The sequence below is a fragment of the Patagioenas fasciata genome, chromosome 2 (assembly GCF_037038585.1).
Source record: "Patagioenas fasciata isolate bPatFas1 chromosome 2, bPatFas1.hap1, whole genome shotgun sequence".
Taxonomy (NCBI): domain Eukaryota; kingdom Metazoa; phylum Chordata; class Aves; order Columbiformes; family Columbidae; genus Patagioenas; species Patagioenas fasciata.
Window position 1 is genome coordinate 49944487 of NC_092521.1, and position 24284 is coordinate 49968770.

Genomic DNA, 24284 nt, shown 5'->3' on the forward strand with positions numbered 1-24284 from the left:
TTTTTTTTTTGAGGAGGGAGTGTTTTGTTTTGTTTTAAACTATGTATTTATTTCATGCATTCTTTGTACTACATTACTTTAATTTCATATGCTGTAACTCATGAGTAAAATCTTCAGCAAACTTCTGTTTAAGAAACAGATCTTTGAAGTAGTTTCTGTTGACACTTAGAGTTCTCAGCTCAAGTTTGAGAGACAACACTACCTACATTAGTGAATACATATGTAATTTGTGTAAGTTGGTGAGTTTAGATTATCATACAGTATAGCAAGACTAGTATGATTAAGTGGTAGATCAGCCCAGAAGGAGAACATTCAGAAGAGTGCTAAGTAAAATAGATTAATATTATATATTATATGAATATACAGTAAATAAAACTGGAAGATAGAAAGGAATGTCCACTACCTCTCATGTTTCTTTAGTATTTAATTTCCATTTATTTGCTGGCATTATACTTAGTGACAGTGTGATGAAAAGAAACTATATTTTAAAGAGTTACACCTGTTAATTTAGGAAGGAATCTAGTACATGCTAATTTCAGAGTTGTGCAAATAAATGACCCTTAACAGTTTTGGAAAATATGTACTGAAAGAAGATCATCTCCATGCTGTCCCAGCTAAGCCACCACACATGCTATAGGTTGTCATCGAGGTCATTTTCCTGGCTCATGCAGCAAATCAAATACAGCCTTACATAGCATGTAAGAAATCTACACATTTATCATAACCTCCAACAAATGGCTTGTAAGAGAAAGAGAAGTACAGAAGAGGACAAATTAGATGTAATATTCACATTTAGCCTGTTTCTCGGTTATTCAAATTTCTTGCTTGCTGGCACACTGAACTGAATGGGGATTTATTTAGGTGTGGAGTTGACTTGGTGCGTGTGCATTATGTCATATTTGTAGCTGAGTAAGGCTTGTAAGACCAGTGTTTCTCGCAGTATGCATTAGAGCTTCACTGGGAGTGACAAAACAATCCAGAGGGGACTATTTAGTGTTAGAGCCACTTGGACTGCTGCACACACGTTGCTCCAGGCCAGGAGAAACAGATTTTCTCCCTCCGGGAGTAAGAACAAATACTACTCTTTTCTATGATCTCTCAAAATTATAGATGTAGAAGGCTTGTTTGCTAAAGAATAGATAGAGATGCACATAAATGCTTTACACATCTAAATTCTCTACTGCTGCATGTGAGCAAGTACAGAGATTCATGCCCTTCTGCAGAGAACACCATCACTTGAGTTTTTAAAAGTATTGCCCTGATGTCTGAACACCCTTAGCAAAAGGAAGCAATCACAGCATCATAGAATCATAGCATGGCTTGTGTTGGAAGGGACCTTAAACGGCATCTAGTTCCAACCCCCTGCCATGGGCAGGAACACCTTCCACTAGACCAGCTTGCTCGAAGCCCCATCAAACCTGGCCTTGAACACTTTCAGGGATGGGGCATCCACAGCTTCTCTGGTTAGCCTGGTGCAGTGTCTCACCACTCTCATGGTGAAGAATTTCATCTTTATATCTAGTCTAAATCTACCCTCTTTCAGTTCAAAGTCATTACCCCTTGTCCTATCACTACAGACCCTGGTAAAAAGTCCCTCTCCAGCTATCTTGTAGGTCCCCTTTAGGTACTGGAAGGCTACTACAAGGTCTCCCTGGAGCCTTCTCTTCTCTGGGCTGAACAACCCCAACCCAATCAGCCCATTTTCATAGAAGTGATCCAGCCCTCTGATTAACTTTGTGACCTCCTCTGGACTTGCTTCAACAGGTCGATGTCCTTCTTATGTTGGGGGCCCCAGAGCTGGATGCAGGACTCCAGGTAGAGCCTCACCAGAGACTTGCTGGCTACACTTATTTTGATGCAGCCCTGGATACTGTTGGCTTTCGGACAGATTGCCACCTCATGTTATGCTATGTCAATCCTATGTGTCTGACAACAAAACTCATAACTTAACTGGATGTTCTATGATAAGGAAAAAAATACTTCTGAATGCAGTACAAACTGCTCAAAAGAAATAGAACAGAGAAGATATTAACTTTAGAATACTATTGACCTTATGGCAAATACCCATGTTTATTATCCACCTTTATTATATTTTAAACTAATAACACCCATGAACACAAATGTAAGCTGTACTGCAATTGAAGATAGTATCTTCAACAACCAGAATTAAGACAACAATGATAGACTACTAGGGAAAGTCAAACAGAGGCAAAATCCTTTAACCAGCCAATTGAAATAGCTAGTGAACATACACCAACTTTGGGCATGTATGTTTCTCTGAAGAAGGACATATTTCATGGAAGGCTTATCTAGGCTTTCTAACTAGACTAATCTCCTGGAAGAGACTAACTCTAATTTCAAACTATGAAACTGTAGGTACCTACATCCCTCATCCAGCTCCTTTTTTTTTAATTAATTTTTTCCTTCTAAAGAGAATTTGATCTCAATTTTGCAAACTTTTTGGGACATAATATTTTCATGAAAGCCATGCGAAATTTAACATGACAGAGAGGGTAGAGAAATGGATTCATAGCGGAATTGAGCCACAAAAGCCAAAAGGTTATTTCATACAGGGATTTATGGACACAGGTTCCTCGGCAGGCTCCACGAATAATCATTAGTAAAGTGTATGGGGCCCAGCAAATGGCAAAGACACACACAATTATGGCAAGCGATTTCGCTATTTTCTTGTCCTGCTGCAGTTTTGACCTGGTCCTTGTACAGAAAGAAACAGATAAATCATTTTCTGGGATTACAGAATTGCCCCTAGATGGAGATGAGCTCTCAGTTACCAAAGACTCTTTCTTTGGCCTTGTGGAGGAAGAACCACTGTCCTCTGCCTCCGATGGAGAAGAAGATGCTCCTGGCCTTGGCAAGAGGCAAAATCCCCAGGACAGGCTGCCTCTCCTCGCAGGCTCACAGTCCTGTGTGCTGCCGTGCCGCTGCCGCCTCTGGATGCTGTGGAAGATGTGCACGTTGAAGTAGGTCACCGAGAGCAGCGGCACAAAGAACTCCAGGGTGGACGCGCACAGGAGGAAGTACCAGTTGTCGAAGAACTCAGCGTAGCACTGATCCGCCGCTACCACGCTGCGTCCGGCCACGTGCTCCCAAAAGAGGATGGCCGGGCAGTAGAGAAGGAAGGCAAAGACCCAGGTGGCCACCATCTTGATGACAGGGTTGGACGTGATTCCCCTCTGGGCTCTGTAAGATACCTGCCATAGGAAAAAAAAAAAAAAACAAACAAAAATCGTTGAACGTGTAGAAACATGTTTTGGAACCAACAGAAGTAGCAAGAGCAGAACTCAGAGTGCTTGGTAATTTAGAGCTGCAACTATGCTGATCAGCTGAAGCTCGCCCATGTATGTTTGTTTCATGATGTTGACATAACATAGGAGTGTGTCTCCACAGGTTAATGTAACTGTGCTAGGGTCCTGGTGCACGTGATGAAATATGATTATAGTTGTGTTATAGCATTTTATACTTGTTCAGAGACAGACTCCCATTCACTGACAACTACAATGCTTTCTACAGCATTTTACAAGCAAATGGGACTATATGAGCCACAGTGGTCAACAGAATCACAGATTCGTTGGACTTAGAAGGGATCTCTGGAGATCATCTAGTCCAACCCACCTGCTAAAGCAGGTTCACCTAGTGTAGATTGCACGGGAATGTGTCCAGGCGGGTTTTGAATGTCTCCAGAGAAGGAGACTCCACAGCCTCTCTGTGCAGCCTGTTCCAGTGCTCTGCCACCCTCAAGGTAAAGATTTTCCTCACATTCAGATGGAACCTCCCATGCTTCAGTCTGTGCTCGTTGCCCCTCATCCTATCATTGGGCACCACAGAAAGGAGTCTGGCCCCATCCTCTTGACATGCACCCTTGAGATATTTATAAACACTGATGAGATCCCCTCTCAGCCTTCTCTTCTCCAGGCTGAACAGACCCAGCTCTCTCAGTCTCTTCTCATGTGCTCTAGGCCTCTAGTCATCTCCATAGCCCACCGCTGGACTCCCTCCAGTAATTCCTTATCTTTCTTAAACTGAGGAGCCCAGAACCGGATACAGTACTCCAGATGCAGCCACACCAGGGCAGAGTAAAGGGGATAACCTCGCTCAATCTGTTGGTCACACTCTTCTTAATGGACCCCAGAATACCACTGGCCTTCTTGTCCACATGGGCACCTTGTTGACTCATGGTCAACCTGTTGTCTACCAGAACTCCCAAGTGCTTCTCTGCAGTGCTGCTTTCCAGCAGATCTGCCCCTAACCTGTACTGGTGCCTGAGGTTATTCCTCCCCAGGTACAGGAACCTACACTTGCCCTTATTCAACTTCATGAGGTTCTTCTCTGCCCAGTCCTCAAACCCGTCCAGGTTTTGCTGAATGGCAGCACAACCTACTGGTGTGTCAGCCCTTCCTCCTAGTTTGGTATCATCAGCAAACTTGCTGAGGGTGCACTCAGCCTCTTCATCCAGGTCACTGATGAACAGATAGAACAGGACTGAACCTAACGCTGGCCCCCAGGGAGCTCCACTAACTACAGGTCTCCAATCAGACTGCATCGTTGATCACAACCCTCTGAGCTCTGATTCATCTCACCGTGCATTCATCCAGCCCACACTTCCTGAGCTTGTCTATGAGGATGTTGTGAGAGATGGTGTCAAAAGCCAGCAGAAAATACAGAACATATATTTAACACCCCCCTTTGAGAAAATTTTTTATTGTACACTTCATGAGGAGATAGGAATAGATTTCAGCTCTGCAATGCAGCTTTTAACTGGTGAAACTACAAAATAATCCCTTTTCTTCCTTCTCTCCCTGCTCTGGCGCCAGTGCATATTTTCCACCATATGTTAGAGAACAGACAGGTATCTTGTAGCTCACATCCTGCTCCATCCCTTTCACAAGACGACAGGGTGAATGTGTAATTCTGAAATCTTAGACATCCAATTGAAAAAAAAAAAGTTTGAGATAGTATAATTGAAGACTATTATACAAATGTCCATAAATCTTGATTACATTTGTGCAGGTGCTCTGAATTTTGCACTTTGTAAATGATGAGTCTTTGGCTTTCCAGTGTAATGTTTCTTTATGTGAAAAATGTGGTGTTTGATTTACCAGATTTTTTCTTAAAATAAAATTATAAAAATTAATAAAAAGGCAATTATAGTAAGATAAACTAATTACAATCAACAAAAAGAAAACTTAAATTCTATCATATGACATTATGTTTTAGTTTCATACACACAGAGATGGAAGCTTTAGCTCTCCCCCCACACTTCCCTAGCACTTGACATAACGGCATGGCTAGTGAGAAATGCTGGCCTCCAACCCTAGCATGAACCAAGACATAAAGCACACATAAGGTACATAGGGTGCTCTGCAGAAAGCAGAGACTCAGAGTGTACCTGAAGTTTGGGGTTCTGCTCCAGGGACTGAAAGGAGCTTATTGCTGCATGTCCACAGTCTGTCACTGCAGTCTGCCCCTTGTCCCACTCTCTGACCTGTTTGCTCTTGCTCTCAGTCTTCTGCAGGATCATGTGTGACCACATTTCAGGCCTAGACATCCTCCCCAGTGCCCTTCACCTCACTGCCCTAGCCCCACTGCCTTGTCCTCCCACACCTGATTTTAAGTCCAAACCCAAACCCAGTTTACTTTGAATTTCTGCTGGCCTTGCCTCTTTTTTACCAGCCCCCTGCCTTACCCTTTTCACCACTCATCCTTCTTTCTCTCAAGCAGTAGCACAACAGTAACCTGCAGCAGAAATTGTGAGAAAAGTCCTGTTTGACCGGCTCTGAGCTGGAGCATGCTCAATGCAGAACTTTCACCACAATTATAATAGCCTGCAAATATCTAACAACCTCCACATGCCAGCAGATTTTTGAGGGCTATTATCTTGCCTGAATTTGGGGTTTGCCCTGTTGGTGAGTGTAATCCTCCAATGATCTTGTGATAAAATCAGAGAAGCTACTAACAGGGTACTTACAGCTTTAGTAACTGACAGGAAACGGTCATAGCTAATAAGAACGATGCTAAATACTGAAGCTGTGCACAGCAGATAGTCCATAAGAAGCCAGAGCTTGCAGACACCTCTTCCCAAGTGCCATTTCCCCGTCAGGCTGTAAGGGATGTAGAGAGGCATGCAGAACGCACCTATGGAAAGCAACCACAGAGACACCGTGCAGTTCATTTGGATTGCAAATGGTACTCCTGGAACCAGAGAGAAACACTATTCTCGGGTTTAGGGAATTTAAAAAAAAAAAAAAAAAGAAAAGGAAAAAAAAAAGTGAATATGTAATTTATATATAGGAATTCTTATCCTCTCAAAAAATCTAGCAGTGACTTTCTATGTATTAGAGTGTTTATTTATACAGCTTGTTGAGAATAAGCTCAAGGCAAATCAGCAAAGAAGGATCTGCTAAAGAAGAAAACTGCAGTCTAACCAACTTAGAATCTCTAAAGGTATATAGTCAGTGCTGCAGCACATAAGCACTGTGGTTGCACTCTGATGTGTAATCTTATTGCTCTATGTCCTCTAGTCTTTTATCTGTGTTCGAGTTTTCCCCCAAACACATCTACAGATGTTGCTCATGTTGGTTAGCTTGGTAAGCTTGGTTAGCATTTGTATGCTAGAGACAACATATTGGGCAGTCTGCTGGGTGTCTGGAAACCTCTCCTACCAGAGACAGAGCAGATAGAGCAGAGATATGAAACCCCTCCTCATTTTTAAGGGCTGTTTTAATCTCATCTTGGTTCTCCATGGTTTGTTACATTTGTTTTTTGAGCAAAAGGCCTTCCACTGAAGTACTTTCGTAAGTAAGTCATGTTTGTGTTTTATTTTTAGCCAGCAACTTCTTCATTTTACCACTAGTATTCTTTCAAAAGTATGGTGCAATATCTGATGATACATTCCTAAAAATTCTGATCTACCAGACACAAATAGAAAACTATATGCAGCTTCAAGATGCATCTTAAACTCTTCAGATGATTCTTTTCTTAATATGTCATCAAGATCTTCAGTGTTACTGAACATATCCAGACTGATGTGGCCCACTGACAATAAACCTCTGGGCAATGAGCTGTTATCAACAGGGAAATGCACACAGCACTTTCAGTACTGGTGACTTGTTTTAACATATACCTTAAATACAAGCAGCATCACTTTCTTACAAAATACTAATTTTTCCTAGCTGCTGATGACAGCTACTGCTCTCACCAACTTCAACAGAATCAATGTTTGGCACCATGTCAAAAAGTAATGACTGCTTTTAGCTATAGAGGTGCAAGTACCAGGTTTTAAGCATTTATATTTGAAACTATTCTCACTTTTACTAATTAGTGGATGTAAAGCCTTGAGTCACGTGCTTGGAAAGATTCCAGACTTCAAATAAGTTTAAAAAAAATACCACAGCAGCTTCAGAAATTAAGGCATTTTGTGACTGATACCAGAGACAAAGTCTTGGTTTTACATGATCCATAGACCAACACAAAACTGATACCAATCATTTCCTCTTGGCTGATTTAAGATGCTATGAGGCAGCAGCCACAAACAAGGACTGATATAGAAGGTAGATACTTAAATCTCTTGACTAAGCTGTAAGATATGAGGAGAAACAACCTTTTGCAGAAGACCTGAGCAAAGAAATGGCAGCTCTAGCAAACTGTCTGCCTGGAGCACGAAAGCAAAGGCTCCAGCACATGCATTGTTTGGCTTCTGCCCGATGGTGCAAGCCCCAGAATTAGGCACCACAGGTTATAAATGGCATAAATGAAGGGAAATCTTAAAGGCTAAACTAGTACACTTCACTACACAGCACTGACAAAGGAAGAGCAGTCAGAAGGGACAGTATTGCCAGAAGTGGAGCAGGTCGACGAGCATAGATCTCTGTGACTGTCCTGAAGAGAGAGCACATGTGTGCAGAAATACCTCCTTGCTAGCCTCAAGTCCAGATGTTTGCTGGAACATCTGCCATAGGACCATGTTTTTGTCAGGCTGTCTCTGCTGCATGGGCTGTTTCCCTGGCCTGAACCCTGAGGGAGCGCTGCACAAGCCATTCACACCCCCACTTCCTTGCCTGGCATCACCCACCTCAGCTGGATTCATGCCACATCTGGGGACCAACTCTTCTGGACTTCTGCAATGATGCTATGGGGAGAGGTGACTAATAAGGAAAAGAGACGGGAGATGCCAGCAAGCTGTTGCTGGCATTGGGCAAGCCATCTGATCTGCAGCCTGCACCGAGTTGAAGCAGCAGAAGTCACAGTGGTAAAGTGTTTTATTGTAGTGAAATATAAGCCATTAGTACTACCCTGTTTCCCCAAAAATAAGACAGGGTCAATATTAATTTTTGCTCCAAAAAATGCTTATTTTTGTATGTTTATAGCTGTCTGGACACTATTTAAACTCACTTTTTAAATTAACTGTAACTAGGGCTTATTTTTGGAGTAGGGCATATATATTGAGCATCCTCAAAAATCCTGAAAAATCATGCTAGGGCTTATTTTTGGGGTAAGTCTTATTCTTGGGGAAACACAGTATGTGGAGAGTAATTTTTTTACCTGGATGTACCGCAGATAGCTGTATAAGAAAACAGTTAAACCGTCAAATATAAGGATATTTTGAACTGTGTGATCTTACAGGAGGTGCAAAGGTAAATCACAAACTGCAGCAAACAACCTCTTTCCTTCAATTGGCATTCAGATACAGTAATTGTTCCTTTTCCCTGATGCAACTTTAGAAGTATGTGTGTGAAAAACATTGCATTTCTCATTATAACATATTTTGAGACATAACATACTGCTAAAACACTTCATGGAGTTTCCACCATTCCTCACCCTGCCCCTAGACACAGCACTGGGAAATAGTTCTCTTAAAAGAAAACACCCAGCAGAAGAAGCCCCACTGCTTCTCCTAAGATTCCAAGGACACAAACAGAACATGCCTCCACACTCATGACTTACCTACTGCAAAGTCAGAAATAGCGAGATTGAGAAAGAAGTAGTTACTCCGATGCCTCAGGTTTCTGTCTGTGATGAAAGCAAAGATCACCAGGATGTTTCCCAGGGTGGTGACCAGAGCCAGCAGCACCATGAGGAACGCCAGCAGCACCAACACGCCCAGTGAAAACTCAGAGCTCGGTGCCAGTGTGGACAAAGTCTCGTTACATGTTGCAGTTGCATGTGGAGCTTCGGTAGTGCTGTTGTGCATGTTGCATATCCAGGTCAGTTCAGTCTGGGCAAAAATTTGCATCTGGCAGCGTCATCCAAAAGATTGACAGAAGTCTATTATCAGGATGGGCTGAATACTGACACATCCAAAATAAGCCACAATATCAAAAGAAAGGATCACGAGAACTCACGGCCTGGAGTCTCTCACATTCCTTGATCTGAATGCACCTATTGGCCTGGAAACAAAATCTACAAAGAACACATCTCATAAGCAGGAGTAAGTGCATGCTTTAAAATACGTTATCTTTTTCTCTCCTGAACACTGATCCTTATCTACTGAGGTCAGAAAAGTTAGTATGAAAACAACTCTTTTCACAGTCAACCAGTTTGCATATTAGCATTGCGTAAGCATTTTTACACATTGAATTCTGCTGAAGCTAAAAACAGATCTCATTTTCACTTCTCCAGTGGTCAACAGGATTTGAATTATTACAATTCTATTTCTCTTACAGTAAAATGTAGGCACTGTTGTGCTTGCTGCTATACCGCTTACTAAATTTTACAGTTAAGGATGATGTATATTTCTTAATGCTGCTGGTTACGAAGCATTCAAAATTCAGCAGAAGCATCACCAATACCTTCTCAGCTCATCCTGATCAGAAGCAGATCTAGTCCTGGGCTCAGCAAACCAAATAGCTGGACTTCGGATGACTTTATAAGCCTGATCCATCTAATCCTCCACTTCCCAAGTAATTCCATGTAAGATTTCACTCTACAAAGTGCCAAACCCTTAGCCCTTTGCAGGTGTAAGAAGGCATATTCCTTCCTCATAGCAATTTCATTTACTTGGCTAAGAGTGCACAGAAGTTGGCAGGCTGTGGCCGTGACTCATGCCTGCAGCTCAACAACTCCGTAGCACCAGGGCACACCCTGCGACCGGCTTTTTGGATGGTAGCCGTAATGCTGGGTGCTTGAGAAGACACAGGACAAGAAACAAGGAAAGAGGTGGTGGACAAGATGTGGGGAGGAAAGGTCTTGTGGTGTTCTGATCCTGTCTTGGAAGAACAAAGGGAAATACAACATACATAACATAATTAAAGCAAAATGTATAGGGTAACAGAAACAGGAGAAACCTCAGGCGTGATAAAACACGACAAACAGACAGCTGCCTTGGGTGCATATGCACACATGTAGCCTGGGAAACAGTAAAGCATTTGACACAATCTCCCACAGCATCCTCACTGCTAAAATGAGGAAGTATGGACTGGATGATCGGGTAGTGAGGTGGACTGTGGACTGGCTGATGGAAAGAAGCCAGAGAGTCGTGGTCAATGGGGCCAAGTCTAGTTGGAGGCCTGTATCTAGTGGAGTGCCTCAGGGGTCAGTACTGGGGCCTATATTATTTAATAGGTTTGGATGAGGGACTAGAGTGCACTGCCAGCAAGTTTGCTGATGACACCAAGCTGGGAGGAGTGGCTGACACACCAGAAGGCTGTGCTGCCGTCCAGAGAGACCTGGACAGGCTAGAGAGTTGGGCAGGGAAAAATTTAATGAAATATAACAAGGGCAAGTGTAGAGTCTTGCATCTGGGTAGGAACAACCCCAAGTCCCAGTAAAAGTTGGGGAATGACCTATTAGAGAGAAGTGTGGGGGAAAGGAACCTGGGGCTCCTGGTGAACAGCAGGATGACCATGAGCCAGCACTGTGCCCTTGTGGCCAGGAAGGCCAATGGGATCCTGGGGTATATTAGAAGGGAGGCGGTTAGTAGGTCGAGAGAGGTTCTCCTTCCCCTCTACTCTGCCCCGGTGAGACCACACCTGGAATATTGTGTCCAGCTCTGGGCCCCTCAGTTCAAGAAGAACAGGGAACTGCTGGAGAGAGTCCAACAAAGATGGAGTGGAGCATCTCCCTTATGAGGAAAGGCTGAGGGAGCTGGGTCTCTTTAGCTTGGAGAAGAGGAGACTGAGGGGTGACCTCATTAATGTTTATAAATATGTAAAGGGCGAGTGTCACAGGGATGGAGCCAGGCTCTTCTCGGTGACTACCAATGATAGGACAAGGGGCAATGGATACAAACTGAAGCACAGGAGGTTCCACTTAAATATGAGAAGAAACTTCACAGTGAGGGTGACAGAACACTGGAACAGGCTGCCCAGGGGGGCTGTGGAGTCTTCTTCTCTGGAGACATTCAAAACCCACCTGGATGCCTTCCTGTGTAACCTCATCTAGGTGTTCCTGCTCCGGCAGGGGGATTGGACTTTTGAGGTCCCTTCCAATCCCTAATGTTCTGTGATTCTGTGAAACACACAGGAAGAAGTAGAGCTCCCTGTGCAGTCACAAAGCCACCATTCACAAAGCCAGTGACATGTGTGACATAGTGATGGGAGTGAGTTGCAGAGCATCCAGATCAGGATGAGGGAGGTGACTAAGTCTTCTTTAAGCAAAACAAGGAAGCCTCTGGATCACAGACGTTGTTTCTTGTGTGAAACTCTAATGTTCATGACATCTGCTGGAAAGGGAAACACAGCAGTCATCAAGATTCCTGGAGGGTGTCAGGGAGAACTTTCTGATACAGGTACTGAATGGGCCAATGGGGGTGACACACACTAGATCAGCTGTTCACTGGTGAAGAGGAGCTGGTTAGAGATGTGTAATCAGCCCTGACTGCAGTGACTATGAGGTAGTGGAGTTCAAAATCTTAAACAGGGTGAGGAAGGAGAGCAGCAATACAGGCCATGGACTTCAGCTGAGCAGATCAGTTTACTCAGGAAAGTAGTAGGTGGGATCCCATGGGAGGCAGCTCTCAAGTGCAAAGGAGCTCAGGGAACAGCTCAGGGAACCTGCAGGCCCCAGAGGAAGTAAAGCCCATCCCCATTCTCAAGAAAAGCAAAGCCAGGACACTGGCTAACCATGGCAGTTACAACACAAAAAGGGAGCATGGAGGAGATTGAAGCAGCAACAGGCTACAAAGGAGGAAGCATGATGGTAGGAAAACCAAAGCTCACCTAGGGTTGACGCTTGTAAAGGACATCAAGGACAACATGAAGAACTTCAGCCACCCCATTAACAGTAAAATGCTGAATAAGGCAAATCTATGTGCTCTGCTGAAAGGGGCCAGTGATCCAGTGACAGTATGTGCAGATAAGGCCAAGGTACCCAATGCTTGCTTTACTTCACTCTTCATTAACTAGGTTTCCCTCTCCTTCATGCTTAGTGAATGAATTCAAGGGGGAGATCTGTCAGAAGCAGGTGAGAATAAGGCAGGGATTACTCAAGATGATTTGATCCATAAAAGTCCATGGGACCCAATAGCTGCACCCAAGACTGCTGAGAGAACCAATGACTGCCATTGCAAGGCCACTTTCTGTCCTCTTTGAAAAGTCACAGAGGTTAAGGGAGGTTCCCAACCATGGAAGAAAGGCAAATGTTGAAACCGTCTTCAAATGATGCCACAAGGACAAAAGGTCAGCATCAAAAGGTCCCTGGGAAAATACTGGAGCAAGACTTCCTGGAAAGGCATTTCTGAGAACTTGCGGGAGGAAGAGGTGACTGGGAACAGTCCAGCATGGGTTTACCAAGGGCAAATCATGGCTGAGCAACTTAGTTGTCATCTTTGATAAAATTATGAGATTAGTGGACAAGGGGAGAATAGTCATTTGCTTTTAAAAATCAGGAAATAAATCAAATGTTGAAGTTTTAATCATAGTCCTTAATGGGGCTGAGGGAAAAATCTATTCCCCCACAGGAGGAAAACTGTAGCCTAACATAAAGGAGACAGACACTAGGAGAATCACTAGAGAAACATACTTGTTCCAGAAATAAACAAAAAAAAAACCACAAAAGAGAACACAATTTCTTCCAAGACATATGCTTTATTTGTTTGTTGTTTGCTTAGGGTTTTGTTTGTTTGTTTTGATTGGTTTGGGTTTTTTAAAGAACTGAGAGGGTCAAGTTAGAAAAACACTGTTGTGGTTTTAGTTGAACCTCACAGAGTCATATGCCTACTGTCACCATGTATTTACAAGACATATGCAAAGACAGAAGAAAATTCAAGGACGAGAAATAGTGAAATGGATGAATGAGTGGACAGAGTTGGCTTAGAAATCACTTTGGTAAGCCAAGTCCATTTGTGTCACTGCGTGAAAGGCACCACCAAGAACAAATGCTGAATAAGTATCTTACCATAATCCTGCAAAGTGTCCGATAGGGAGGAGAAGACTTACGATGACATCTTGATCAAGACTGCTTTAATGCTGTGAGCACAGTAACTAGGGGCTTGACTTACCCTGAAAGCACTAAGTAAAGTTTTCAACACTTAGAAAAATACAGTAAATTCTTCAAATATACAGAAGTGGTGTGATAAAACGGTTTGAACACTGTATAAGTAATATAGAACAAAAAAAACATTGATCTCTCGTAGCTTCACTTCTCTCTGTGGTTCTAAATTTGCTGAATATTGTGCTCCCTGTCAAACTCCAATTTTCCAGTACTGCAAAATGTGGATGCAGTTTACCTAGTCAATTCTTTCATAGGTCATTTTTCCAAAGTAAACAACACATCATTTAATCACAAAACACAAACTGAATTCTTATACTAAAAGCATAGGGATAGAAAAGCAGATAAATACTTTCCTGTTTTGGGCCTACCTACAGTTTCTCTGTTTAACAGATGTTCATTTAGTACACTAGCTATTCTATAATTTTTTTTAAACGTGTGTGTGTGTTTGGTTTTTATAAGCCTCACAGAAAAACAAAGCCCACAAAACCTGTGCCAGCACCTTAGCCTATGGCAGCAAAAACAGCTGTGCTGAACCAATGACCTCCTCCTGAAGCTGCATCTCCCTTCACAATCAGGCTCACAATCCATCACACTACCCACGTGAGGCAAGGAAGCACAACGAGAATGAATGGTGAAAGATAATCTTCCACCAGTGTGAAAACTGGCAAGAGTTTCTTCAGTTCCAGACTTCTGAACAGAATGGCATTTTAGCTCCTCAAAGCCATCAACTTTTGTGCTATGATTAAGCTGCTTACATGCATTTGGATTGTGCTTGCAAAGGAGCACTCTGCTTTTTTGACACTTCAACAGCCAGTTTCAAATTAAATAAAAATTACTATTTAAATTGACTATTGCTCTTCATTGTTCTGTGCATCACATTTCTCTTTCCATATTTTATACATTTTTATATATATATATATATATACACACAAAGAAGAAAAACAATCATATGAAAAGAGAGAAAAAAAAAAAATGTAACCGATGACTCTCACTTACCCATCCATGAAAGCTTTCTGGGTGAGTTGCAACACTCAACACAAGGTGAGAAAGTTTGGCACATGGAATGGGTTCTAAGCAAGCTCTGTCTTCTTCTCCAACACATCTACCCGCTCCTTTCAGCACTGCATATTCAACGGCTTTGTTTATTAACAGCTGCTTAAGACATCTCTGTGTCAGCTTTCAGACCTCTGTGAATTCCATTCTCAAGCACTGAATATGGCCCTTGTTCAGTGATAGAAAAAATCCAGTTTGATACAGGTTCAGTGGCAGAGAAAATCCATATGATGTCACAGTAACAGGACACAAAGAACTGATCTAGTATTAAAAAAATCGCTCTGTCAGTTCAAATTTGTTCCGGACATTTTGATGGAATATCTTTGCACTTGCAAATCTTTACACCCGAGGGGGTATTATCTATTCTCGCACAGCCAGCCAAAATCATAAATCCAGCGTGCACTTTGCATTGCTTGCTCTGCTGATTCAATAGGAATGTGATCATGCACCCAAGCCTGGCCTATCTTTTAGGTAGTCAAATTGTGCACAAATCTGGCACAAAATAACATTTAAGTATGACCAAAGAGGCAACCACTGCCAGGAGAAAAGACAATGCTGGTGAAAAGAGTAACAACCGTTCATGCCTGTGACAATTTTGATAACCAATCTCAGAATTCCATTACCATGGAAACTTCCATCCTCTCAAAACCATCCAGAATTACTGACTTAGGTGTACTGTGTCCTACAACACCAGGTATGGACTACATTAGAATTAGAAAAAGACATATGCCAGATTAGGCAGTCCATTCACCTGCATATTGCTCACTGTGGGAATTATAATGACCACAGGGCACTACCTCATCTTCATAATATTCTTTTAAACGAAATCATACTGCTTCTGTGAATACTTACACAACCTTTTGAAAATGTAGCAGAACTCCTTCACTGATAGCTTAGGTTCACGAATAGGACATAAATTTTAACTCAACACATGCACGAACAGGTATCTCCCTCCAACTAGCCTCTATGGACATATGTATGGAAGAGTTCTTTCATAGTACCATCTCTATATTGAAAAAGTAAACAATCAAACAAACCAAAAAACAAAACACAAGGCAAACCAAAAAACAAAACACATGGCAAACCAAAAAGACATGCAGAAAAACTTGTTATTCTTTTCTGTGCACTAGATGGTGTTTAACCTGGCATCATACCAGCAAAAACAAATTCCTGAAAACTAGCAAACTCAGGGCAAACACATACCTCTGCTGCCACTAGTAAACAAAATGTTTTTCTCTATTTCTGTTGAAGATACATACGAAAAAAAATAGTACTAAGTAAGAAAGTAATCTTATCTGTAAGTCATTCCTTTTAACTCTAAATAGAAGGTGTGTTACGTGATCTCAATTTTGCAAACTTTTTGGGACACAATATTTTCATGAAAGCCATTCGAAACCTCATATGACAGAGAGGGTAAAGAAATGGGTTTAAAGAGGAGTTGAGCCACAAAAGCCAAAAGGTTATTTCATACAGGGATTTATGGACACAGGTTCCTCGGCAGGCTCCACGAATAATCATTAGTAAACTGTATGGGGCCCAGCAAATGGCAAAGACACACACAATTATGGCAAGCGATTTCGCTATTTTCTTGTCCTGCTGCAGTTTTGACCCAGTCCTAGAATGAAAAGAAGCAGAAAATTCCCTTTTGAGAGCTGTGGAATTGGTTTGTGTTGGAGATGGGCAATTAGCCATCAGTGCTGGTCTCCATGACCTCGTTAAGGAAGAACCACTGTCCTCTGCCTCCGATGGAGAAGAAGATGCTCCTGGCCTTGGCAAGAGGCAAAATCCCCAGGACAGGCTGCCTCTCCTCGCAGGCTCACAGTCCTGCGTGCTGCCGTGCCGCTGCCGCCTCTGGATGCTGTGGAAGATGTGCACGTTGAAGTAGGTCACCGAGAGCAGCGGCACGAAGAACTCCAGGGTGGACGCGCACAGGAGGAAGTACCAGTTGTCGAAGAACTCAGCGTAGCACTGATCCGCCGCTACCACGCTGCGTCCGGCCACGTGCTCCCAAAAGAGGATGGCCGGGCAGTAGAGAAGGAACGCAAAGACCCAGGTGGCCACCATCTTGATGACAGGGTTGGATGTGATTCCCTGCTGGGCTCTGTAAGATACCTGTGAGGGAAAAAGACATTCCACAGATTCAGATAACATTTTGGAACAACTATCTCAAAAAAAAAAAAAAAAGTAAGCAAGCAAGTCAAATATAATATTTGTTCTGTAATTCCCCAGACACCTGGAACTTCTTCACTTGTGTAAGGTCCTTAAAAACTCTGTTACTCTTGCTCCTCAAATAGTGTAGCTCTGTGATTGATTTTAATACTTGGGATTGGAGAGGATCCGAAATTATGATGGTTAAACTACTGTTTGTCTTCCAGATGTGAAAAGATGTGACTTGTTTTCATCACCACCACAGGAAGGCAGCAATAATGGATCAGAGAATGAAACGGAGAATGAAAGCAGCTGTGAGACTTCCTTCCTGCACAGGCAAAAGTAGAAGCCTTCTATGTTAGACAGGTTGCCATGTGAGACTGAAAACACTAGACAATATAATTTTTAATACTGTTTCCACTCGACTTAGCAGAAAAATCTATCCCACACATATGCTTTAACATCTCTTACTTTATTGAAACATTCTGTTTTAATGCTCACTTTAACTTGTAAACAGCTCATTGCATCACTGCAAATCTTGATGTTTTGATGTCTACCCAGACTGCATTCATTTATTTTACTTTCTAGCCATAAATATTGGTGTTTGAAAAAAATATTAAGAATTAAAGACATGTCATCCAAAGTTAGGAAATACAAGAGTTAAAACCATCCTTGTAATAGCCCAGCCAGTATGTACAACACATACTTCTAGCTCTTGGTGTCCTGCATCTTTCAGAGTACAAGATAATCTGTTAGTGAGAAGCTGGACAATTTTATTTCCTCCATAGAGTTCAACATTTGTCATCCCAGGCTTGACTCAGACCCAGAACTACCTTCCTCATCAGCTTCCTATGCTGCTCATTAGCACAGCACCCGCATGCTATACAAATATTAATGAATGGTATCTTCACAGCCACATATGACATAAGTGGCATTGTCCCTGTATTATCAGTGAGTTTTAGATTCTCTGTTTTGTACACCTGTGGACTGAAGATTCAGGCTCCTCTACATCTCAAAGCATCATATCAATTCAGAGCACAGCTCTGGTTCTGCAACAATAAATTTGCAACTCTTTGCAAGACCACAAGCATCTCAATGTAATAGGCAGAAAACAGGAAGCACAGCACAGTTTCACGGAAAGGTAAGTCTGAAATGACTGGCCACAAGCTGGGTTTGCAGCAGAGGCAGAGGTGCATCCCAAGTCCATGAGGAAGTGTAATATCTTTTCTTTAGATAACAGCCCTATGTTGCACACATAAGGAGAGAAAAACAGAACGTGATACTGTAAACAAAGACCATCAACAGTGCATAAGAACATGGAGCTCAGTTGCAGAGGCCTTTTTAATTTACATTTCTCACATTCTGAGTTCTGCAAATTCATCAATATTTTTCAATATTACCTTTTCTTAAATACAGGGATTTTCATACATTGTTCCAGTAAAAAAAATAAACACACCCCAGCAACAACCAACCCTAAAACCAGGCGAAGAAGACAAAGAGATTAGGCATTGTATCAGCACTTCCCAAACAAGAACCTCCTGATCTAACACAGCCCATGTCACTCGAGCTAGCAGACACATCAAAAGCAAGGGATGTTGACGGTCTTCCCTCTGGACCAAAAACCATGTAGAGCTTAGAAATGGTGAATGATAATATTTACCACTGGATTCCTTGGATTATCTTCTGAAGCAGAAGAATGATAATATTCAAGAAACACATCTTACCTCTCCGCATATTTTGATTCATTCTCCTTTTGGCATCACGAGATTGGTTTCCACCCTACTGTTTGTTGACAGCATATGTCAATCACCCCCTGTGGCAATGCAGAGCCTCATCTGATGTTCAGTTTGTCCATCCCACATCTCTCTTCATACCCTTTCCTCCTTTTAAAATTTATCTCAAGCCTACACACATCCTTGACTCAATGTAGTTTTCATTAGCACTCTTCTAACAACCAAAGCACAAGTTCTTCAGACTCCTGCTGCCCCTTTCCTACCTTGACCTTCTCACTTCCTCTGTAGCGTAATTCAATAATTTCTGATACGGGCAGTGGAAGTGAGATTTCAGAGAAGGGTAATGAAGCTGGTGAGGGGTCTGGAGCACAAGTCTGATGAGGATCAGCTGAGGGAACTGGGGTTGTTCAGCCTGGAGAAAAGGAGGCTGAGAGGAGACCTTATTGCTGTCTACAACTACCTTAAAGGAGGTTGTAACATGGAGGGTGTTGGTCTCTTCTCCCAAGTAGCAAGTGATAGGACAAGAGGAAATGGCCTCAAGTTGCACCAGGGGAGGTGTAGATTGGATATTAGGAAAAATTTATTCATAGAAAGAGTTGTCAGGCATTGGAACAGGCTGCCAGGGGAGTGTTTGAGTCACCATCCCTGGAGGCGCTTAAAACAAATGTAGATGAGGTTCTTAGGGACATGGTTTAGAGGTGGACTTGACAGTGTTAGGTTAATGGTTGGACTTGATGATCTTAAAAGTCTTTTACAACCAAAATTATTCTATGATTCTATAAATCATAGGCAAGGCATTGTCTTAAGTCTCAATTAAACATTGAAGCATCAGCATTTCTCAAAAAAAAAAAAAAAAGGTAAAATAATGAAGGACCATTTAACTTCTAGTGCTAACTGCAAACGCTTTGAGTTTTATAGAAACCTCAATATGTATAAAAGACTAATTAGAAATATTTGCCTTACCGCTTTAGTAACGGACAGAAAACGGTCGTAGCTGATAAGGACAATGCTGAACACCGAAGCTGTGCACAGTAGATAGTCCATGACTAGCCAGAGCTTGCACAGGCCTCTTCCCAAGTGCCATGTCCCTGTCAGGGCGTAAGGGATGTACAAAGGTATACAGAATGCACCTACGGAAATAAACCAAATGCACACATCAGTCAGCACTGCAGGCAACGCTCGTGGAAGCATAGAAATATTTCTGCGGTATCTGATAAAAGCACAATACTGACTGGAATTGCCACGTGGAAGGCTCTGTATTCTCATGTAACCAATAAGCATTTTACTACAAACTAGTCACCAGTAACGTTCTTATAACTAATACCTTTCTGAAAGGTGTATCGAGATTATTGTGTATCATTATTACTTCTCCTGTTTATATCACCTGCTAAAGGAAGGAGCAGCTGACTTTTTTACCTGCTGAGGTAAACACTATTCTGTATTAACTACCAACATTAAAGCAAATAGAAAACATCTTTCTCAGTCCCAATTTAATTTACTGTTTTCTGCAATAAATGATCTAATTGTCATGTTCTGTCCTCTTAGAAACATGATACAGTGTCCAAAAGTGCTCTAGAAGTAACTTTTAAGAAATATGATATGACTTTCAGACTAATCTTTCAAACTATATGATCAAAAGCCTGACAAAAACCGCACAGTTAATTAAGTACACCCAGTCCAACATTTATTCTTATCATAATTCTTGGTCATAACCACTTTTCAGTGGTGAGTTGATAGGCTATTATCTGGGGGAACACACCAAGTGGTAGGAACATACATGAGTATCCCACACCCATGGCTATCTAAATTTAGGGTGTTAAATCCAAACATTGTGAAAGTGCCAACATGATCTCATTTTAACGAATTTCTAGGTGATGACAGTAAACAGTGTCACAATGCAGCCTCATGAGGCTGAAGAGCTAACGGTGCAGTTTGGTATGATGCAGAAGTGCAGCAAACAGCATCAATGCTGCAATGAAACAGAATCGCTGCATCTACAGAGCAACTAACACTTGCTCTTTCGAGCAAAAAGTCATGTTATAGATGTTAACCTTCACAGGAGGAAAAGGGTACTATTTCAAATTTAGATTTAATTCATAATAGCATGTACTCCTGGAACAGGTACTGAAAAGTACCTTGAGAGTTTCCATTTCCCTAACAATCTTACCATTCCTGTTATTCTCCCTCTACTAAGAATCAAGAAATCTCTACTCAAATCCAGCCATAGGTCCAGAAGGACAGAGATAAAACAAAAGCTGTTGAACATTAAAATCAGTTAGATTAAATATATTAAAAGAATAAGCAAAGGGGTCTGCAAGCACAAAAGTGTGTGCTTTTAGCATTCAGGATCAAGCAGAAAGTAAGGATAATTTAGGTAACCTTGAATCTAAATTGTGTAGCTACAGAGATACAAATGAGTTTGATTCTAAAGTACACAAAGCTTTTAAGCCAATTTAGAATGAAAACCTTGGTATTCAGGTAAACATATGACAGAACAAAATTTATGGAAGTTATGTAATGCCAAGTAAGCTCTACTTCCTTCTTTGGCAGAGGATGTTATTTACTTTGTACTTCTCAGCTAGATGCTGGTATTTGTTCAGTGTGGTGCTAGATTGTGAGCCAGATGACAGAACATCGCTCTGTCCCCTGGTTTTCTATTCAATGCTGTGTTTTTCGCCTGCATACCACAGCCAGAAAGCAGGCTGCAAGATCTCTGCGGCACAACGAGGCAGGTGTCAGCTAGAAGATGGCATTAATTATGGGGGAAGGAATCAAAACATTATACAAGGAGATCTGGACATCACCAGGACCAAAGTATTAGAAGCCATCCCCCTAACAGAACTTCTGACACTGGCAACAAATTTTAACAAGAGTTTCTTCTACTTTTTCAGTATCCTTTTTAAATGTGTAAGTAAAACCAGTAGAATAAAAACAGTTTTAAAATATTTTGCTGTGATATGACAAGAATATAATGAAATAGACACACCTGCTTAAAACCAGCCTTCTGCATACTCAATAATTTAACCACAACTTTTACCAGAGACCCTCAGCACTTCAAAGAATATTGCAATACATCAATCTCCAATTGCACATCAAAATAGCATTTAATTGTACTTCTTCTCAGTACAAGTTTCAACATAAAATATGTCCCTATCTATAAATATGTATAATATCAAACTTCTTAGAAGCGACCTATACAAACACATTTTCCTAAGGTATGACTCTAGATAGAACACATACAGCAAAATGTTTTAAAATACTATTAATCACTAATTAGTTGCAGCCTTCATGTGATTACCTGTATTGTGTGAGAGTAGACTGAAATAGTAGATATCAACCATGTATTCAAGCTCTGCCAGATAATATATGCTGTATTCCATTTCACTACCTGGATTTTAGTCAAGGCTCTTCACAACCAGCTCACATTCTTTGTTATTCCATATAGAAAAGGAGGCTGAGGGGAGACCTTATCGCTGTCTACAACTACCTTAAAGGAGGTTGTAGCATGGAGGGTGTTGGTCTCTTCTCCCAAGTAGCAAGTGATAGGACAAGAGAAAATGGCCTCAAGTTGCACCAGGGGAGGTGTAGATTGAATATTAGGAAAAACTTATTGACGGAAAGGGTTGTCAGGCATTGGAACAGGCTGCCCAGGGAAGTGGTGGAGTCACCATCCCTGGAGGTGTTTAAAAGGCATTTAGACAAGGTTATTAGGGACATGGTTTAATGCTAGACTTAGGTTACAGTTGGACTCGACCTTCTGTGTCTCTTCCAACCGAAGTGATTCTATGATCCACACACAGTAGTATTTTTTTCCTAAAGCAAGAACATTACATATTACCTGTTTACCTAACAAAGGATCCATTTTTTTTTTTCTGAAAAATGACAGGCTGCTAAAACACCTCATGCAGTTTCCACCATTCCTCACCCTGCCCCTAGACACAGCACTGGGAAATAGTTCTCTTAGAAGAAAACACCCAGCAGAAGAAGCCCCACTGCTTCTCCTAAGATTCCAAGGACACAAACAGAACATGCCTCCACACTCATGACTTACCTACTGCAAAGTCAGAAATAGCGAGATTGAGAAAGAAATAGTTACTCCGATGCCTCAGGTTTCTGTCTGTGATGAAAGCAAAGATCACCAGGATGTTTCCCAGGGTGGTGACCAGAGCCAGCAGCACCATGAGGAACGCCAGCAGCACCAACACGCCCAGTGAAAACTCAGAGCTCGATGCCAGTGTGGACAAAGTCTCGTTAAATGTTCCAGTTGCATGCAGAGCTTCAGCAGTGCTGTTGTGCATGTTGGATATCCAGGTCAGTTCAGTCTGGGAAGAAAGTTGCATCTCGCAGAGTTATCCGAAAGGTTGAAATTCATGAGGAGTATAGAGAAGATAAGCCAAAAATCCAATAAATATTAAAAAAAGTTGACTTGCGAGCAGAAAATATTAAAAGGTTTTGATGCTAGATAAATGTAGTTTTCCTAAGATTCTTTAAATCATGTATATGTCTAGAAGAGCTACCAGCACAAAATACACAGTTTTTCCAAGCTCATATTTTAAAATACAAGTTCTTTATGCAACCTGATCTTTATCTGTGGAGGTCAGGAGGGCTGATTTGAGATCCTCTCTTGCTTTCTTCCCTTCCTTCCTTCCTCCCTGCCTTGTTCTCTTCTCTTATAGAAGTGTTTTGCTTGCTAGTATTATGGACAACAACTGTTTCTGGAATTTTTTTCTTAATCTTGGGTACATATCCCTAGGAGAATTTAAACTATGTTCTAATTTAATCCTTGTTCATCTAGTGTCATTGTATTTTAGAGTCTGTGGTCCCTCCCTGTTGTGTTATACCTTTTTCTTTACAAAAAGCATGGTCAGCTTGGTTGTTGCTGTTCTTCTTCTTCTTTCTGTGGACCCTAGGGCTGGAAACTGATATGCTGTAGATGAGCATATATAGTTACTTACCAGAGCAGTTAAGCAGTAACAGTCCAACCCTCAGACAACAATTGCAAAACTCCCACTGAAATCAGTTGCAAAACCCTCTGTGGCAGCCCCAGTGACAGCATCAGCTGCTGCCACCCCAGAACCAGGGAATAAAATAAACTCCCTGAACACGAATGAGAGCTCAACAATTAACTTTAATAGGATTAGGCTTTTCTTTCCACGCTGGTGGGAGAAATCATGTGTCTTCCACAAGTGCTTATTTTTTGTATGAGCAATGAAGCCACTTGCAGAGAGCTGTGAGTATTCCACAGTTGTAAAAATTCAATCATTTTTATTATGGGTTCTAAAAACACTTTGGTGTCTAATTTTAGATACTTAAATTTGAAAAATGTTGGCTGTCATGTCTGTGCTTTGTTATAGCAAAAAATTCATTAGCATTTGCCAAGAGCTTTTTCTAAATGTTTGAATGGCAGCAGCACAAACACCGCAAAACTTCATACAAATATCTTTACAGCATGCATGTCCATTACTGCTGTAAACTTTATGTAATTTCCAGGTAATACTGGAAATGTAGAAAACACACTAGCCTTTTTCTGCTAGTAATACTGAAGCTGATCTAAAATAGGTTCTTGAGGTCCAAGCTATTATGTGGTTGAAAAGAAAATAAAGCAGTGAACAAATGTGAGGTCAAATTAAGGGTTGGGACAAGTCTGTATTCTGTCTGCCTCAACTGCCTGTAGCCTAATGAAGAGTGTAAGAACTTGGCAAAATACACTGCTGGTGTGCTCCACATGACTGATGATTTGTGACTCCAGGTACCAATATGGTAACAGAAGTGCCATTCAATCATTTTATTTTCACTTCATCTTCTAAAAAGTCACCTTCTTACCCCAAGAATTTGTGCTTCTATGTTTTATTGCTAATTAAAGCCATCACAGAGTTCCTATAGACCTCCAAGGAGGGTAACAGT

The 24284-nt window shown here is 41.6% G+C and overlaps 2 protein-coding genes across 2 annotated transcripts; both read right to left on the reverse strand.

The window, feature by feature from the left end:
* Positions 1-499: 499 nt before the first annotated feature.
* Positions 500-9395, reverse strand: LOC136098477 (histamine H3 receptor-like). The gene is made up of 3 exons (XM_065831937.2): positions 8962-9395; positions 5987-6153; positions 500-3212 (listed from the first exon to the last, which is right to left on the reverse strand). Exons 1-3 carry the CDS (start codon positions 9248-9250, stop codon positions 2427-2429), a joined length of 1242 nt encoding a protein of 413 aa, XP_065688009.1. The 5' UTR covers positions 9251-9395; the 3' UTR covers positions 500-2426.
* Positions 9396-13058: 3663 nt separating this feature from the next.
* LOC136098469 (histamine H3 receptor-like) lies at positions 13059-23616 on the reverse strand. The gene is made up of 3 exons (XM_065831924.2): positions 22432-23616; positions 19344-19510; positions 13059-16611 (listed from the first exon to the last, which is right to left on the reverse strand). Exons 1-3 carry the CDS (start codon positions 22718-22720, stop codon positions 15817-15819), a joined length of 1251 nt encoding a protein of 416 aa, XP_065687996.1. The 5' UTR covers positions 22721-23616; the 3' UTR covers positions 13059-15816.
* Positions 23617-24284: the final 668 nt, after the last annotated feature.